General features: G+C 37.9%; 1 protein-coding gene across 3 annotated transcripts in view; it reads left to right on the plus strand.

Moving 5' to 3' along the window:
• The window catches only part of TBCCD1 (TBCC domain containing 1), a 26,721-nt gene extending 6,541 nt beyond the window's left edge, over positions 1 to 20,180 (plus strand). Inside the window, exons 3-8 of one of the 3 annotated variants that reach the window (XM_027538775.1) lie at positions 4,510 to 4,665; positions 7,078 to 7,444; positions 9,219 to 9,405; positions 9,539 to 10,036; positions 15,967 to 16,117; positions 19,457 to 20,180. In XM_027538775.1, coding sequence (XP_027394576.1) covers positions 4,510 to 4,665; positions 7,078 to 7,444; positions 9,219 to 9,405; positions 9,539 to 10,036; positions 15,967 to 16,096 — 1,338 coding nt within the window. In that variant the 3' untranslated portion in view covers positions 16,097 to 16,117; positions 19,457 to 20,180. The remainder of the gene's footprint in view (positions 1 to 4,509; positions 4,666 to 7,077; positions 7,445 to 9,218; positions 9,406 to 9,538; positions 10,037 to 15,966; positions 16,118 to 19,456) is intronic. The other 2 variants (XM_027538757.1, XM_027538766.1) reach the window with 2 other exon arrangements.
• Positions 20,181 to 20,297: the final 117 nt, after the last annotated feature.

Raw genomic sequence — 20,297 nt, forward strand, 5'->3', positions numbered from 1 at the left:
TTAATTACTTTACAATATTGTATAGGTTTTGCCATACATCAACATGAATCCGCCACAGGTATACACGTGTTCCCCATCCTGAACCCCCCCTCCCTTCTCCCGCCCCATACCATCCCTCTCGGTCGTCCCAGTGCACCAGCCCCAATCATCCAGTATAGTGCATCGAATCTGGACTGGCGATTCGTTTCATATATGATATTATACATGTTTAGATTTTAATGACCATGTGATCCCAAAGCACCATTTAAGTTTTAGCATTTCCAGTTTGGCAGTATTTAGTGAATTAGTCCTTACTTAGCAATCCATACTCATCTACTTTCAAAGTGATAATGATATAGAAACCCTGTAATTGGAAGAGGGAAATATTTTCATTGACATTAAAACTAGTATTGAGGTATGTGAGTGCTTACAAACTGTTGACTGTTATGGTAAGAGCACCTGCCTGCTTTGAAGTGTGCATCTGCTGTGTGCTGGGATTCAAAGATAATTAGACTAGCAGCTCTGCCCTCATGGAGCTCATAGACTAGTAGGGGAAGCTGGTAGGTGTAAAAAGGTGCTATTTAATAAACATTTCTTCAAAGAAGACATGCAGATGACCAACAATGCTAATTATTAGAGAAGTGCAAATCAAAAACCACATCGAATTCTACTCAGTACTCTGAAATGACCATTATGGGAAAAGAATCTAAAAAAGAGGGGATATATGTGTAACTGATTCACTTTGCTATGCACCTCAAACTAACAGACCTTGTAAATCAACTGTTATTGTATTAGTCACTCAGTCATGTCCAACTCTTTGTGACCCCATCGGCTGTAGCCCACCAGGCTCCTCTGTGCATGGGATTCTCCAGGCAAGAATACTGGAGTGGGTTGCCATTCCCTCCTCCAGGGGATCTTCCCAACATAGGCATCAAATCTGGGTCTCCAGCATTGCAGGCAGGTTCTTTTCCATCTGAGCCACTAGGGAAGCCCAAGTCAACTATACTCTAATAAAAATTGTTTAATAAAAACCACTCTGAGGTATTACCTCACACCATTCAGAATGGCTATCATCAAAAAATCTACAAATAACAAATGCTGGGGAGGGTGTGGAGAAAAGACTACCTTGCAAACTGTTGACGGGAATGTAAATTGGTACAGCCACTATGGAAAACAGTATAGAGGTTCCTTAAAATAAAAATAAAGCTACCATATGATCCAGCAATCCCACTCTTGGACCTATATCCAAAGAAAACTCTAATTTGAAAAGAGGCAAGTACCCCAGTGTTCATGGCAGCATGTTTACATTTGCTAACACTTGGAGGCAACCTAAGTGTCTGTCAACAGATGAATGGATAAGAAAGACATATATTAATTACTCATCATAGAAAAGAATGAAATCATGCCATTTGCAACAACATGGATGATCCTAGAGATTATCATACTAAATGAAGTAAGAGAAAAATAAATACGATACCACTTCTATGTGGATATAGAAAATAGTACAAATGAACTTATTTGCAAAACTGAAACAGACTCATAGCCATAGAAAACAAACTTGTGAAGTGGGGAGATAAATTAGGAGTATGGGGTTAACAGATGCACACTACCATATATAAAATAGATAAACAACAAGGATCTGCTATATGGCATAGGGAACTATATTCAATATCTCATAATACACTAATGGAAAAGAATCAAATGTATATATATAATGGAAAATAATCAAATTGTGTGTGTGTGTGTGTGTGTGTGTGTGTAACCGAATCACTTTGCTGTACACATGAAATTTAACAATATTGTAAATCAACTATACTTCAGTTTAAAAAGTACTATTTAATAGAATGGAATGAACAGTAAAAGTATGCATAGAGTACAGAAACAGAATAGAGAAGAGAATAGTTAATTCTGGTGATGAGGAAAGATTTCACAGGGAAAGTATATTAATCAGAGTAAGCTTATTACAGTAACAAGTGAGTCCAGCATTTCAGTGGCTTAGTGCAATAACATTTTATTTCTTATTCATGCGGCAGTCCAACATAAGGCGTCTGGTTGGATGAGTCTCTAGGCTGCTGTTGTCTAAGCAATGACTCAGGGATCTAGGCATCTTCTGTCTTTTAGAGCCACTATTGTACTAGTCTGCTTTGCTGCAGTTAAAAACAAACAAAAATGAAATTCCAGTGGCTTACAGTAACTGGAGTTTATTTCTTGCTTATTTGACTTTTAGTTTGCACCTTAGTGAAAGCTCTTTTCCAGGCTCTGGCTCTGTTTCTGCCCATTTGGGGACTCAGGCTGAAGGAACAGCTTCTGTGAAGGTCATGCCTGTCTTATGATAGAAGGGAAGAGCAAAAGAATAGGAGAAAAGTTTTGACACCTCTTAAAACTTTTGCTCAGATGTGACATAAACGGCAGCTACTTTTGTTCCACTGGCTAAAGCCTTGTCATGTGTCCATGCCTGATACTATTAAGATGGGAGGGAATCTGCCTCATAGGAAGTAGGGAAATCCTGTGGCCATAGATAGAGCCATGTAAGCCCCTTGGAAGATGAGGAAGTGAAAATTGCAAATAAAATACAGTTTGCTAAGGCCATGCCCACTAGGGCCTGAGTCCTTCACGTCTATTCTTTGGGAGGCTTGAAAGTATTATGTGTAAATCCACCCATATTCCATTGATTGTAACCCAGTTATGCCATATCCAGTTTCAAAGGAGGCTGGGAAATGCCATCTGATTGTGTGCTCAAGGAGGGAAAGGTATTTAATTAGCACCTAGTGAGACTCTACCACATGAAATAATATCTAAACAAGGTTTTGGAAATTGAAAAAAAGTTTGGCAAGCAACCAGGAGGAGAAGGGCATTATAATTAGTTGTTGTTCAGTCGCTAAATCATGTTCAACTGTTTGTGACCTCATGAACTTCAGCACTCCAGGCTTCCCTCTCCTTTGCTGTCTCTCAGAGTTTGCCCAGGTTCACGTCCATTGCATCAGTGGTGCCATCCAACCATCTCATCCTCTGTTGCCCCCTTCTCCTCCTGCCCTCAATCTTTCCCAGCATCAGGGTCTTTTCCAGGAGTCCGCTCTTGGCATCAATTGGCCAAGGTGTCAGAGCTTCAGCATCAGCCCTTAAACATTTATTGAGTGCCTACTATGTGCAGTGGTGAGTGTTGTGGATACAGAGATGAATAAAACCTTCAAGAAGCCCCAGTGTTTTTTGAGTGCTTACTATGTGTGCTAGTTATTAGGAACATAAAAATGAAAAAGAGATCTCATAGTCTCATGGAGAGGCGGGTATATGGAGAAGTAATGACAGTATAACACATAATTATTAAACGGAAGTACTAATATGTATAAAATCAGGAAGTTATGTTGAGTGAAAAAAGTCAGTCCCAAAAGATGACATACTGTGATTCTGTTTATGTAACATTCTTGAAATGACAAAATTATGGAAACAGAGAACAGAAAAGTGGCCAGGGGCTGAAGAAGGGGTGAGGGAAGGTGGGAAGTCGGTGTGGCTATAAAAGGGCAACATGAGGATCTGTGTGTGGATGGAAGTGTTCTTTACCTTGACTGCATCCATGTCAATACCCTGTCAATACTATGGCACAATAGTTTTGCAAGATGGGAAATTGAGTAAAGAGTACATCAGATCTTTGTTCTTGCAGCTGCATGTGAAACTACACTTACCTCAAAAGGTTCAGTTAAGAAAGTAACTTTAGTTAAGAAAAAAACCTAAAAAAAAAATACATAGATTCATGAGGTTCCATGTTGACTGCTGATCTGAATAGCTAGGTTTAGGTGGTTCTGAGAACCCATATTTTTAAGTTCCTTAGGCTTCATGATTTTGAGCTGTGTTGGCAATCAGGGTGAATATAGCTGTAGTCCTAGAGGTATTACTTCACTTTTTTGCCTCCATTGTATGTGTATGGGAATGGGTGTATGAGGATAATCATGAGCTTCAAACCATACCTTCTTCAAATAAATGATTTAGAAACATTTGTCAGGCCAGTAGTATTTTTTTTTTAATCAAGCACTTTTTAAAGAATTTGATGAAAACCTGAGGCCTACTCCTCCACAGAATACCATACACCAAAAAATTACATACAATTTCAGATGTTACCCTGATATCCTAAACTTTCTTGATTAGTTGATGATTATGTTTAACTTCTGTGTCTTGATTAAATTTGCTTCCTTTCTTTCTACTTTTTAATTCAAATTACCAAGGTTTATTAAATATAATTTTAAACTTCTGAAATAATATACTTCTAAAAAGAATGGGCTTCATGACTTTTTGGAGAGAATATCAGTGGCCATAGATGCTACATAGCTTTCTGAGAAGATAAGTGACTCCAGTTTAGTTTTAGACACTCGATCTGGGTGCCAGAGACACCTGCATCCAATGCTAGAAACATGTTTCATTTGCCCTTTTAGGGTCAGAACACTGTTGTGACTTCTTTTACTATACCTACTTAGTTGTAGACTAGTGGTTGATGTCATTTTAGGACATGGGTTCATCATTTATTTTCTTCTTGGACAGCTTTCCGTGGACACCCTGCAGTTTCTGCTCTTCTTACATATACAGCAGTTAAACAAGGTCTCCCTGAGGACATCTTTGATTGGGGAAGAGTGGCCTAGTCCCAGACACAGAGCTCAGTCTCCTGACCTGACTGAAAAATCCAGTTGTCATAATAAGGTACTGTTTAAATTATGGTCTCTTTCTCTGACAGGGACAATTTTCGAGGGAGATATATTGCCTTCATTAAAAATTACTTTGAATAACTTATATAAGCCAGAGATTTGCTGGCTTGTTTTGTTTTGATTTTTTTCCTATTTATAAAACAAAATCAACATGTGTAGTCTTAATCAACATAGAGAAGTGATTTCAGTTCCTTCAATGACACAAAAATCACTTAGATAATTTTCTGGCAAATCATTCACTTGACTCTTAATTAGTGTTCACATTTTTGCAAATGTTGATGAATTCGATTTCACATGATTGTAGGCAAGTCAGTTAACTTCTCTTGCTTCGCTTCTTTTCTCTGCTTGGGGATGATAATGCCTATTTCTGAGTGGCTGTGAGAATTCAGTAATATACAGCACATGACTTGTTGCACAGTAAGCACCAGTATATGGTGACTTTAATTTGTGTATGGCATCTCCCAGCAACTGACTGGATCAGGGATGGACACTTGACTAGAGTAACCCATTCCTTGGCATGAATTTGAAAGTGGTCTGGTTTGAAATGGTGACCATGGCCCAAACAATACCCCAAGGGGTTGAAGAAATTACCAATTGGTGATGGGTATTTGAGCTGGTAGCTCATGTGGCATTGAGACCAGCACAGCTAGCACATTTGTGAGTGACCTGGAGTTATGATGGATTAAACTCTGAGGGAATCAGAGAAAAAGAAGAGAATGGAACAGATATGCAGAGCGTCCTGGGAGAGGAAGAGGTTCAAACTGGCTTTCCGGTTCCAGTTCTGATGAGGCCTCTCTGTACTTCCATTTGGGAGATGACTATGTGTCCCTGCAGTAAATCTCCCTTCACTTAAATTAACTTGTATTCCCTGTGCCAGTGAAAGTTACTACCAGCCAGCCATCCATGCTCTCTTTATCACCACCCTTACCTACTTAGTTGTCAAGCCTTATTGATTCTGATTCCAAAATAACTTTAAAAATTTGTCTTTCTTCTTGTTCTTATATAGGTCCTAGTGTCTTTTTTTTTTTTTTTTTTGCTTTTATTTCTGGTATTAGATCCTACTTGATCATCCTGCTTTTAATCTATAGCCCACCTACTACACTGGAGTTTCCTAAATACAGATGAGTTGTATCCATCTCCTGTCAGAACTCCACCAGTGAATTCTCACTGTCATTGTTGTCTTCACCCTTGTACTCTTGGAGTCCTCTCCAGGCTGCTTACTACGGGGGAGGGAGATGCAGCAAGAAGGGGGAAGAGCAGGTGAGGTTGTGGGCAGCTCTGCTTTGAAGTGTTCCCTGGCATCCAAAAGAGAGTTTATTCAAAAGAGAAAATGGTATAGCTGTTTACAAAATAGTTTGAAAATCTCTGGCACACACAATGAAGCCCAGAGACCTTAGTATTTCATGCAAGGCTTTTGCTGAATGGACGCTACCTACCATTTTACCTTCCTCTGCCACTTCCCAGCATGCTCCCTACACCCCACCCAGAATTTTCTCTCAACATAGCATGTAATTTTACTCCTATGGGCCTTTGGATGCAGTTTACTAGGGCTAGAATGCCTTTTTTCCTGATCTGTTTGCAAAACTACCAATGTCAATCAAGAATCTATTCAAACAGCACTACACTAAGATTTGTTTTCCCCAAATGACGTTCTTGTTCCTCTCCTGCCCATAGAACATCTTTCAGATCTCTGCTATAGGTCTTATCTCATTGTGTTTTAGTTTATGTTGTCATTTCACTACACAGATGCTGAATTCCTTGAGGACAGGAACCATGTCTTACTCAGTTTGTATAATTCATCACATAACACTGGTCATATCACATAAGAGGTATTCAAAAAAATATGTCAAATGAATGAGCCAAGTTATTAGAATGTCTACCAACTCAAAGCTTATTCCCAAAGTAATAACTTCTTTTAAATCTGACTACTGTAAGATCAGTTGCCTTTTTTCATCAGATTTTGAAATTCTGTGATTTGAGAAGGTAAATTTAAAAAACCTAGTGCTTCATGAAATGTTTGATGTAAACTTTTAGAATATTTACTAGCTGTGTAACCTTGGGCAAATTTCTTTTTGTATCTCCATTTCTTCATCTGTGAAATGGGCATGGTAATGGCATCTAATTTAAGACTGTTGCTAGGACTAAATAATGATAAAGTTTCTTTAACAGTGCTTGGCACACACTGAAGCTTAGCTACTAGTGTTACTTTTGGATTATCTTAGGTAGGATAGAATCTCTTTATACCTATCACATGCACAGAAAATCTTTGTAAGTTTTGTATAGTCACCTTAAATGCTTTTGGGGGGATGAGGCAAAGTATAAACATAAAACAATTAAAATATGAAAGTTTCAGATCTCACTGAATCTTGTTGTTCTGTTAAGAGTGCTTTCTTTTGATATTTTTTAGAACTGGAATGATTACAGTCATCAGGCTTTTGTCTGTGATCATCTGTCAGATCTCCTTGAGCTGCTTTTAGACCCAGAGCAACTTACTGCATCATTTCATTCAACCCACAGTAGTCTAGTCTCTCGGGAAGCTGTTGTGGCGCTCAGCTTTCTTATCGAAGGTACAGTGAGTGGAGCTAGGAAGATATATCCGCTCTATGAACTTGCACTGTGGCATCCACTGCATGCGGAAACGGGCTTCTCAAAGGCCTCTAAGACTTTTTCTTTCTACAAGCTGGAAGCCTGGTTAAGGACCTGCTTGACTGGGAATCCATTTGGTACATCTGCTTGCCTCAAGTCTGGAAAGAAATTGGCTTGGGCTCACCAAGGTATTTATTAATATCTTAATCTATATTAAATTGAATGACAGGTTATGGAACCTAGTATTTTCTGGTGTATTAGTGATCACACATCTTTTGTGGAAGACCTCAAGAATATTGCTACAATAAAAGGGAAAAAAGGGAACATCTCTTTTGTAAATGACTTTTTCTCAAGGCAGCAACAATCTCAGTTGACTCATTAGTCCAACTTGCTTTGGTTGCAGCTAACAGAAACTCCAACTTCAGTTAGTTCTTTCTTTGCTTTACTTTTGTCTTTTCTGGCTCGTTTCCCCTCTCACTCTCATGCTGATTTGTTTGAAGCTTTCCCATTTTCTGTGCCATTTAGCAGAAATTGGCTATTCCACAGTTATACCCTCATAGAGTTGTTGCAAAAATGAAGTTCTTTTAGCTATACAGACACAGGCAGACTAGCTATTTCTGAATTAGAAATGTAAATTTATAGTAGAGAGAATTTGGCTTTGGTTGCAAAGGTATCTACTTCTGATCGTCCAGTGATGGCTAACGGGATAGGTTCAGGTACTGTATGACTTCTTGGAGCCCAGGTATAAGTTTTAAGAGAAGAGAGCCTCAGAAATAGGTGCTGCACTAAGGCAAATGCCAGGCAAAATTAATGGGAAAAGACTAGAATATACTTCCAAAATCTTTGAGTTTCAGAGATAAAGAGAAAATAGTTTCCATGCAAATGTAAAAAAAAAAAAAATCACTTTTGTATCAAATTTTTGTAATGCTAAAATTCAGAAAACAGTTGAGCAACATCTACAATGATCCAAGTATTTTATATGCAACCAAGTTATTGCTTTAGCATGAGGTCAGACTCTCAGGTATGTATGGCTCCTATAAACAGGAGATACTATATAATTATTGATGTTGATAAAAGAAATATAAGTGCAAGTAAGTTTTTAAACATTGTTAGGTTAAGTACTAGGAGGAAAAAGGACATCTGACCTCTTAGGATTACAAAATGTGTTAGATAGTAGGATTACAAATAATTTTTATCTTGTTTTACTTATAGTATTTAAAAGTTTTCTGCAGTAGCCGTATATTAGTTTTCTAATAAAAGAAAACAAGAATTGTTTTAAAAGAAGAATAGCATACTACGTGACCTCTCCACATTTGGCAGTTTTCTTTACAAGAGTGGTCCTGGTGGCTTGCAGGGAAGTACAGTCTGAGAAAGCAATGACGTCATGGGGAGACTGTGTTAGGAGGGCAGCCTGCACAGAGTTTTTGAGTGTGAGTTTGTGCAAGGCACCATGTCTGAGAGGAAGATGTACTCTCAGTAATGATCCCGGGAGTAAAGACATGAACCTAAATAGAATGCATGGAATGATGTGGTAAGTAACTTGGGAGGAGTTCAGAATTTGTATTATGGCAATTTAAAAAGAATATTTCAGAGTTGGGATGATAAATTAAGGTGAGTTGGGGAAGATACTTGAATCGCGTCAACTCTACCACTTACTAGCCATATGGCCTTAGGCACATTACTTAACTTGAAGAGTAGACATGAAAAAAATCTTAGATCTATAGGCAATCTTGAATGGATTGTAGATTTAACCTTTTTTTAAAAAGACAATTTAAAATTTGGCAACATACAGAAAAGCACAGAGAGTAGTATAGCATACAGCTCTTTACCTGACACTCAGATCTAACACTTTTTAAACCTGTTATGTATCTAATTTTAGACATATGGACATGTAGATATGTATGAGCTCATTTGGATGATGGGTTTCCTTTGAAACTATCTTTATGTATTTTTCTTAAATAGTTGAAGGGACAACCAAGAGAGCGAAGATTGCCTGTAATACTCACGTGGCCCCAAGGATGCACCGCATGGTGGTGATGAGCCAGGTTTACAAGCAGACGTTGGCCAAGAGCTCAGATACTCTGGTGGGGGCACATGTAAAGATCCATCGTTGCAACGAGTCTTTTATATATCTGCTCTCCCCCTTACGGTAAGCAGTCTTCATAGTGTCCTGACGTTGTTACATCTTCTTTAGAATGGGGTCCTTTTATTTGTCATCACAGAGTAATATTGTAGCCAAACGTTTTTTAATCTTATTCAAAGGAATTTACCTCATTTTTCAGATCCGTGACAATTGAGAAGTGCAGAAATAGCACCTTTGTCCTGGGCCCTGTACAGACTGCTCTTCACCTCCACAGCTGTGACAACGTTAAAGTCATTGCTGTTTGCCATCGTCTGTCCATCTCATCGACGACAGGTTGCATCTTTCACATTCTGACACCTACACGCCCCCTTATTCTCTCTGGGAACCAGAGAGTAACTTTTGCCCCTTTTCATACCCATTACCCAATGCTGGAGGACCACATGGCTAGGACCGGCCTTGCTACAGTGCCTAACTATTGGGATAATCCCATGATTGTGTGCAGAGAGTACAGCAGCCCAAGTGTCTTCCGACTCCTACCACCATGTGAATTCTATGTGTTTATTATTCCATTTGAAATGGAAGGGGACACAACAGAGATACCTGGGGGTCTTCCATCTGCATATCAGAAAGCACTGAGCCAAAGGGAAAAAAAGATACAGGTCTGGCAGAAAACTGTGAAGGAAGCTCGTTTAACAAAGTGAGTATTTTCTAGAAGTAAGTAGTAACTTGTCTTATGTAAAACTCCACGGGAAAGCAAATTAATCTGCATGCATCCTCAGTCTCTCAGTCGTGTTTGGCTCTTTTGTGACCCCATAGACTGAAGCCCGCCAGGCTCCTCTGTCCATGGAATTCTCCAGGCAAGACTACTGGAGTGGGTTGCCTTTTCCTACTCCAGGGGATCTTCCCAATCCCCAAACCTGCGTCTCCTGCATTGGCAAGTAGATTCTTTACGACTGCGCCATCTGGGAAGCCCCCCAAATTAATCTGCACATGTTTATAATTGTGCTAAACAAACAAAATAGACAAAGTGTGTCTTTTGTTAAGGTCAGTATTCCAGGTACTGTTTGGTTGGGGGATGGGAGCAAGTGGATACTCAAGTATTAGACTCCCTCCTTTTTTTTTTGGCATAGTAAATTTTATTTTTTTTATACACAAAAAACCACTTTGTATTGGGGTATAGCCAGTTAACAATGTTGTGATAGTTCCAGGGGAACAGTGAAGGGACTTAGCCATACATAATCCATGTATCCATTTTCCCCTAAAATTCCCTCCTACCCAGGCTGCCACATAACACTGAGCAGAGTTCCATGTGCTATACAATAGGTTTTTGTTAGTTATCCATTTTAAATATAGCAGTATGTACATGACCTTCCCAAATAGACTCTCTCCTTTTAAGAAGCTTCAGTTTAACTGGCAGATAATAAGACTTAAATGAAGGACCATATATAAGGTCAATCATAAATGGATTACTTTTAGTTTTTAATTTTCTCCTCTGCACTATATTGGTGGTTCTCAAATGGTTGTGTGTCAGGATCATCTAAAGAGCTTGTTAAAAATACAGGTCCTGGCTCCTCTACTCTACAGATAGACTTCCGAGAAGTCGATTCCTAATGCTGGTCCATGGACTAGTGCCAGTTTTTGTCAAAGTTCCTAATTCATAGTAAAATGTGAAAAATAAGTACAGTGTTTTTAAGTAGTGCTAAATTTAGTCAACTTAGAATACTGTCTTTTATTCTGAAATTGTTTTTTTCTTACTTTGTAGGTACTGAAGTATCTTGTTTTTAATAACATGCTTGATATAATAGATGCTTATGGTTTATTATGTCCACCACAAAATTTTATTTCCAGGGTACTTGTCTTTAAACTCTAAGCCAGGGACACGCTATATATAAAGCATATATAAAGATTCAGAAAACATGAGTGTGGGTAGTTGGAGAAGATTGATGGAGGAAAAAGAATTTGTGTTGGACATTGAAAATGAGCAGAGTTTGGATAGGAATTGAGGGTTAGGCAGAATACTTGAAACAGCACTAGAGGAACAGATGTGGAAACAGAAGCAGACTTAAGGTGTCCTGGAAATCAGTTGCTTAAACAAGATTCAGGGTGTGGATAATGATATTTAAACTTGTATGAGTAGATCAAGCCAGATTATGTAGAATCTTGCGTATCAGTCAATAAGAGTTAGATTTATGTGGAATTAAATAATAGAAGGCATAAAAACGTTTTAACAATGGAATGAAGTTCAGAAATCTATTTCATTTATTCAGGAACATTTATAGAATGCCTATAATGTGCAAACCACCTTATTAGATGGTATGGCAGATAAAGAAATGTGATTGGCACATATGAAGATCCTTTGATTAGATCTGAAAGAGGGAAGTCAGGGTGATATTACAGTATTCTAGACTAAAAAACTGGACTAGAGTGGAGATAAAGGGTGTGGAAACCAGAAATACTTTGACAGAAGGCTGAACTTGGTACAAGATTTTCTAAAAAAGACAAAGATGACTTCAAAAATTGGACTCCAGTTTAGACACCTTTGATCACTTTTCTTCTGGACAGAATAGCATGTACAACTTAAAAAGTAGTGGGTGCTCAGAATAATTATTAAGTAATTATTTAATAATTAAGTAATTATTGTCTGTACAATATTTTGGTATTTAATTTTGTTAGAGATGTTAGGAAAGATAACTAAGAAACATAGTACCACAGGATGAAGGGGTGCTTCTCCTACAACAATGTCCATTTGGGAGCTGGAGTTCGTTTAAGAAGAGGGTATCAAGTTCTTTTGGAGGCTGTTTACATGAAATGTCCTATATCCTAATAATGTCTTGATCCTTAAGACTTAGAAAAACTCTTACTTTAATAATTGGATTCCATTTGCTTGGTATTCGTTTTTTGTTTGTTATTATTTTTCCTGATTATCATTATCTTGGAAAATAGCAGCCATTCTAAAAATGTTTCTATTTCTCATGATCCAGAGCTGTGATTTGACGTGTAAGTAGGAGTGCCTATTTTAATTAGCCCTCTTGATTTTATTGGATGTTAAAATTAGTGTTGTTCTTTGGACAGCTGTGTCTGTATTGTAGTGGAAAGTACTCTGACTCAGGAATTAGTACAGACCATGCCACTTACTGTGCGACACTGAAGGTGTCATCTGATCTATCGCTTGGCTATATCACATATATATAATGTATTTTCTACCTGATAAGATTGATATAAAGGTTCATTAATAAAGATAACTTACAGTAATGATGCAGGTATAAGACACTGTAGTGGTGTGTCCTGTACCATGTGTAGTAGTGTGAGTGTAAGGCACCCTGCTTAGTGATGAGTTTGAAAGACATATCTTCTAGGTGAGATTGTTTACTCAATATCTGAGACATGACCTGTTAGAATTAACTTCATTCTAAGAGAAACTGTTGAAAAAAGACTCGATCCAACCATCTAATTTTCTGGATGCATTTTTGTGGCATATGGATTAAGGAAGGAAGTATATAAGATATACTTACACACTTGCATTTAGATTCTTTAATTAAAACCCTTTTTGTTTTGTATTGAGGTATAGCAAATTAACACTGTTGTGATAGTTTCAGATGGACAGCAAAGGGACTTAGTCATACATATACATGTATCTATTCTCCTCCAAACTACTTGGTTTGTATCTCATGGATTGAGCCACCAGGATATTAATAATACGGATCAGTCATGTTCAGCTTAGCAAAACAATGCTATGACCATAAAAGTAAGTAAGACGTACTGAGCACTTACTATGTGCCCTGTACTGTTGTTCTAAGCACCTTCTATGTATTAACTCATTTTTTCTTCCTAACGTCAAGGCTGTATATTGTCACCCTACTTATTTAACTTATATGCAGAGTACATCATGAGAAACGCTGGGCTGGATGAAGCACAAACTGGAATCAAGACTGCCAGGAGAAATATCAATAACCTCAGATATGCAGATGACACCACCCTTATGGCAGAAGGAGAAGAAGAATTAAAGAGCCTCTTGATGAAAGTGAGAGAGGAGAGTGAAAAAGTTGGCTTAAAGCTCAACATTCAGAAAACTAAGATCATGGCATCTGGTCCCATCACTTCATGGGAAATAGATGGGGAAACAGTGGAAACAGTGGCTGACTTTTTTGGGGGGCTCCCAAATCACTGAAGATGGTGATTGCAGCCATGAAATTAAAAGACGCTTACTCCTTGGAAGGAAAGTTATGACCAACCTAGACAGCATATTAAAAAGCAGAGATATTACTTTGTCAACAAAGGTCCATCTAGTCAAGGCTATGGTTTTTCCAGTAGTCATGTGTGGATGTGAGAGTTGGACTATAAAGAAAGCTGAGCATAGAAGAATTGATGCTTTTGAACTGTGGTGTTGGAGAAGACTCTTTGAGAGTCCCTTGGACTGCAAGGAGATCCAACCAGTCCATCCTAAAGGAAATCAGTCCTGGGTGTTCATTGGAAGGAATGATGCTGAAGCTGAAACTCCAATATTTTGGCCACCTGATGTGAAGAGCTGACTCGTGTGAAAAGACCCTGATATTGGGAAAGATTGAAGGCAGGAGAAGGGAACGACAGAAGATGAGATGGTTAGATGGCATCACCAACTCAATGGACATGAGTTTGGGTAAACTCTGGGAGTTGGTGATGGACAGGGAGGCCTGGTTCATGGGGTTGCAAAGAGTCAGACACGACTGAGTGACTGAGCTGAACTGAACAATTCCTTATCATGGATGAGGAAATTAAGGAACAGAGAAATTTAAGTAATTTACCCAAAGTCATACAGGAGTCAGGATTTGCATCTAGTCAGCCTGGTTCCAGAACCTAGGTTCTTAGTGTCTCTACTGTTTTCTATGAACTATTATCATATGTAATATAATCATTATAATGATGCGATATAAAAGTGGATCATTGGAAAAACATTCTTTTAAAGCAATGCTGTTGTTTGGATGCTGCTGGTATTTAGATGCCTAGATCTTCCCACACGTACAGAAAGCTTATACACATGTGCAGAATCTGGAATGTAGTAAGGCACTTAATACATGTTAACTGTGAGTTATAGTGTCTTCAAGTGGTAAGATCCTTGATAACACTAGAAACAAGGAAAAGCACACAATTTCACCTTGGGAACATGGAAAGACAGGAATTGTTTGCTAATTTGAAAGGAAACTCCCAACATCATCCTTTTAAAGTGTGATTAGGTTATATAATTTCCTTACTGTGGTCCCTGTCATGAGTCCCCGTCATACTTGAAATAAAATGCAATATAAAACCTTCGTGGTACCTACCAGGCCCTTTCTGCCTCATTTTTCTCCCATTCTTTTCCTTATTCACTGTCCTCCCACCATACTATGATCTTACTTACTCATTGCCATCCAGCCATACTCCACCAGGAATGTATCTGTAGAATAAAGTTGGATATCATTACTTATTGCAAGGAGGGAGATAATTAGTTACATCTCCATAAAAGCATGTTTAAAAGAACTGATCATTGCATTTTGGGTGTGATAGATGATTTGAGGGAGGGTCTTGTTGTGAGTTGGATGCAATCTGGAAGTGAGGGTGATTCTGTGATTTGGTATTATAACAATTTTTATATTAAAGAAAGGAATAAAAGGGATAAAAATGTAATTGTAAAGAAACAGCAGTCACTCATTAGCCAGGAAAGGGTAATGCTCAGTCATTTTTGTGGTTTGGATCACAAAATGTTTTTGTTTTTCACCCAGACCTGAGATATGATTTTGGAGTGGTTTTGTTTTTGTGTTGATCTAGCATCATCCCACAATGATCTTGTCTGCTATTGGTGTGCTGTGGGATTATTTATATTTAACGGAAGAGCACCACAGCCAGGCCAGATCCAGACTACACCTAGGCCTAGCTAAGCCTAGGTGCTAAGCCAACTCCTGGCTGTCAGGAGCGTCTCTTCTCTTGCTTATCCTGAACGTGTTAAATATTCTTTCACTTTTGAGCCTTTGCAGTTTTTGTGCCCTCTGCCTGGAATGTTCTTCTCCAGATATTTATTTTGCTTAATCCACCACTTCATTCAGATTTCTGCCTAAGTGTGATCTTAGGTGTCTCCTATCCCTCCTTTCTAAATTAGCATTCCCAATACTCTCAATTTCCCTACTCTGCTCTGTTTTTCTAACTACTTAAGTTCATACACACACACACACACATGTTATTTATTACCTATATTCCCTACTAGAATATGCAGTTCACAAGGAGCTACAGACTACATAGATCACAATGGGAACCACTCCCTCTGGCGTCTTGTGGTGCAGAGCTGCCTGGACAGAGGCCATTTCTCTTTCCTTTACACGTCTTATCAGTCAGAACACTACCCAGCATCACTGGTCCTCAGTAAATATCTGTTGAGTGAATAATCACAGTAGAACAAAATATATAATGACTGACAAGTTTTTACAAAGAATTGTATTTGACCAATTTTTTTTTTTTTTTTGGTGGTGGTGGTGGTGATGTAGTATGTAGCACTGAACAAAGCAGTCATTCAGAGAGAACAAATGAATAACTAGAAATAATTTAAAATTTATCTGATTAAAGCATTTTATAACCACTTGGTATAAAATTAATGGGAGTGCATTGTTTTTGCCGTTTTAGGGATCAAAGGAAGCAGTTTCAGGTACTTGTGGAAAACAAGTTTTATGAGTGGTTGATTAATACAGGACACCGTCAGCAGCTGGACAGCCTTGTGCCTCCTGCAGCAGGCTCCAAACAAGCAGCAGGATAAGGCTTCCTCATCGAAACACTGGTGGGTATTTACAATGGCGACCACGTAAATTATTTGGAGGAAATCTTATGTGTGCCCCCCCCAAAAAAAAACCACACAGACGTTACGTTACCAACCATTGCTATTTTTTTCCACTGCTCCCACCAGCATATACAGAATTTTAAATGCCCATATTTATGACATTTTATACTGAGAAGACCAACCAGAATATTCAAACAGAACCTATAGCGTTATCAGCAAATAGAATAGCCAAATTTGTCTTTTTTGTCTCTTGCCTGGCACAGTCCAAAGCTGTTCGGTACTTCCCTGTATATGGCTTTAAGGTTTACTCTTTCTAACACATTTCACCTCTGTCCTGTAAACCCACATACTAGTCATTTAATTTAGCTAGTCTTTGTTAATTGTGCATTAATAAATAACTAGAATTAATCCAAATGAAGGTTTGAATACTAAACTCTAGGAAACCTGCAGATTCAATAGAAGAGGACATAGATACAGAACATTTACTGGAAGTTGTTTAATCCAAATACATAGTATTTTTTTCTAATAGAAATTAGCTTATTTTGCTATTTGAAAGTATCTTTAAAGACTCACAATAGAAAAACACAAAGGACATAAGTAGGTAGTTCACAGAAAGATACTTATAAAGATGCTAACTTTCACCTAAAATTAGAAATGTAAGATACTATTTTTCATCTGTCACCTTGGCAGAGGTCAAAAACGTAATTTACAACACTAAGACATTTCACTTACCACTGAGCAAAGTAAATTTGTGCAACCTTTTTGGAGGATAGTTTGACAAAATCAGAATTAAAAATGCACACATTCTTTGACTTTGTAATTTCACATCTTAGATTTAGCTTACAGATATGTAAAGATCTGTTTAAAAGAAATGTTCATTGTAGCATTATTTGAAATAGCTGTAGGCTGGAAACAAGCCAAATGTTTCTCAGTAGAGGGCTGGTGCCTATGAACCAGTTCGTTCATGCTTGGAGTGCATCTTTAAGAAGAGTGGAGTATGTCTACAGGGGTTCACCTTGAACGATCTGTGGTGGAGTGAAAGTAAAAGGGGAGAAGGGGAGTAAAATGTTGCCTTGTGTGTTTGAGAAAAAAAAGGAGGGATAATCCCACATATTTATATACTAATTATATGCTTTTAAAATTTCTGAAAAGTTATAAAGAAATTGTTAAGAGTGTTTGAGGAATGAGACTGGATGTCTAGGGTAGGAGAAAACTTATTCTTAATTTTTATTGAGATATAATTCACATACCATAAAACTCACTTTTTAAAGTGAAGAATTCACCAGCTTTGATTATATTCACAAGTTTGTACAACCATCACCATGAACAAATCCAGAACATTTTCATCACCCTAGAAATAAAGCCCATATACATTGATAGTCAGGCCCAAATCCTCCAACTCTGGTATCTCCTCTGCCCCGTGTTCCCGGGCAATCTCTAACCTGCTGTTTGTCACTTGCCTTGTCAGTTTTGGATATTTCAGGTATTGATAAGTGGAATCATGCAACATGTGGCGTTTGTGTCTGGCTTCTTTCACTTAGCATAATGTTTTTAAGGTTTATCTGTGTTATAGCATGTGACAGTATTCCTTTTTATGGTTGGATACTGTTTTGTTCAGAGAAGGCAATGGCACCCCACTCCAGTACTCTTGCCTGGAAAATCCCATGGATGGAGGAGCCTGGTGGGCTGCAGTCCATGGGGTCACGAAGAGTCGGACACAACTGACCGACTTCACTTTCACTTTTCATATTCATGCATTGGAGAAGGAAATGGCAACCCACTCCAGTGTTCTTGCCTGGAGTATCCCAGGGACGGGGGAGCCTGGTGGGCTGCCATCTCTGGGGTCGCACAGAGTCGGACACGACTGAAGCGACTTAGCAGCAGCAGCAGCACTCTTCCATTGGGGCTTCCCTGGTGGCTCAGTGGCAAAGAAACCACCTGCTGTGCAGGAGACATGGGAGACATGGGTGTGATCCCTGGGTCAGAAAGATCCCCTAGAGAAGGAAATGGCAACCCACTCCATTATTCTTGCCTGGGAAATCCCATGGACAGAGGAGCCTGGTGGGCTACAGTCCATGGGATTGCAAAAGAGTCAGACACGACTTAGCAACTAAACAACAACTATTAATATTCCATTATATGGATATACCACACTTTATCTGTTCATCAGTTGATAGACATTTGAGTTGCTTCCACTTGTTAGCTGTTGTGAATAATGCTGCTATATGTACTTTCTTGTATAAATTTTTGTGTAGAGATATGTTTTTATTTATCTTCAGTATACAATATAGAGGAGTAGAATTGAAAGGCCATATGTTTAATTTTTTGAGGAACTGCTGAACTGTTTTCCAAAGCTGGGTAGCATATTCTTTACTGTTTATACATTGTTTATATTTTCAGTGTGTATTACTTTTTATGAAAAAAGAATTTTACAATACTTCAGTCGCTCAGTCATGTCTGACTCTTTGCAACCCCATGGACTGCAGCACGCCAGGCTTCCCTGTCCATCACCAACTCCCAGAGCTTGCTCAAACTCACATCCATTGAGTCAGTGATGCCATCCAACCATCTCATCCTCTGTTGTCCCCTTCTCCTCCTGCCTTCAATCTTTCCCAGCATCAGGTTCTTTTCCAGTGAGTCAGTTCTTTGCATCAGGTGGCCAAAGTATTGGAGCTTCAGCTTCAGCATCAGTCTTTCCAATGAATATTCAGGACTGATTTCCTTTAGGATTGACTGGTTAGATCTCCTTGCAGTCCAAGAGACTCTCAAGAGTCTTTATGCTCAGCTTTCTTTATAGTCCAACTCTCACATCCATACATGACCACTGGAAAAACCATACCTTTGACTAGATGGACCTTTGTCAGCAAAGTAATGTCTCTGCTTTTTAATATTCTGTCTAGGTTTGTCATAGTTTTTCTTCCAAGGACCAAACGTCTTTTAATTTCATGGCTGCAGTCACCATCTGCAGTGATTTTGGAACCCAAGAAAATAAAGTCTGTCACTTACAATAGTCAATAAATAGTGAAGTTAAGAATTGAAAATCTGATGAAGATTAAACAAAGGAAATGGGAACTATAAGAGGATAAAATTTTACTTTAGACTAATCCCCACTGCCTACTACTTTGTCTATATGTGAGTTTCTTTTCTTTATGTCTATATGTGAACCTAAGAAAACAGGAATGTAGTTAACTTTTAACTCACACTAAAAATTTAGAGTTTTATCACTCTAAATTATTATCTGATTGATTTATGTGATGTTGTGAAAAGGGTTTTTTCCTATTTTTCCTTGAAGGTGACAGAAAATTGTGATTATAGTTTTGTTTTCTTTTTTTTTTCCAGTCATTTTCAGGGTCCTGGCAACATGTGGATGAACAGAAGATTGTGCACACGTTGAAACTAAACTGGGAAGGTGCTCTTGCTGCTCTCAACTTTGGAGATTTTTCTTCCTATTTAAGACCTTTATGTTTCCTTCCAATTTCACTTGTTATTGTTTACATTGAATTTTAGTCTAAACTTCTATTATATAAACATATTGTTTATAGAATATCAGAAGGCTCACTTTATGATACTAAAATGAAAAAGTTGATGAAGACATTATGTTAATATTAAAATGACTTGAGTATTGATTTAGTAAACCTTACATTTTGAGTTGTGTAATGAAAGGGTTTCATCCTTTCTAGAGTTAAATAAGAGTTTTATAGTTCTTTGTAAGTATTTAAATTGAAATTGCTACGCCTTTTAAAAAAGAATTGAAATGAAAGTATGACTTGTTGGAGTATAAATATAAATATAGCAGAAAAGCTTTTATACAAAGATTTTAGTCCTTAAAGTATACAACAATGAAATTGTGTAGACTTTTTATTTTTCATTTTCTGCTTCAAATTTTCAATGAAACTCTAAAAAGTAATTTTCTCCTTTTGATTAAAAAATAAAGTTTTAACTTTAGGAAAGGTTTCCAAAGTCATTCTGTGATGTTATATCAAAATAAAGTTTACATTTGATAGGAGAGTTGTGTTCTTTAAGATAAAGGAAAAGTTTAATAAATAATCTGATTGCTGATAAATGTTGTTTCATATGCTCTTTGGTCAGTTAATTAGTAATTATATCAAAATTAAATCTCTTGTGAAGAGATAAGAAATATCTCTTATTTCTAAAGTGAAAATTAACTCTCAGAATGTTT

This window comes from Bos indicus x Bos taurus, chromosome 1 (genome assembly GCF_003369695.1).
Source record: "Bos indicus x Bos taurus breed Angus x Brahman F1 hybrid chromosome 1, Bos_hybrid_MaternalHap_v2.0, whole genome shotgun sequence".
NCBI classification, from domain to species: Eukaryota; Metazoa; Chordata; class Mammalia; order Artiodactyla; family Bovidae; genus Bos; species Bos indicus x Bos taurus.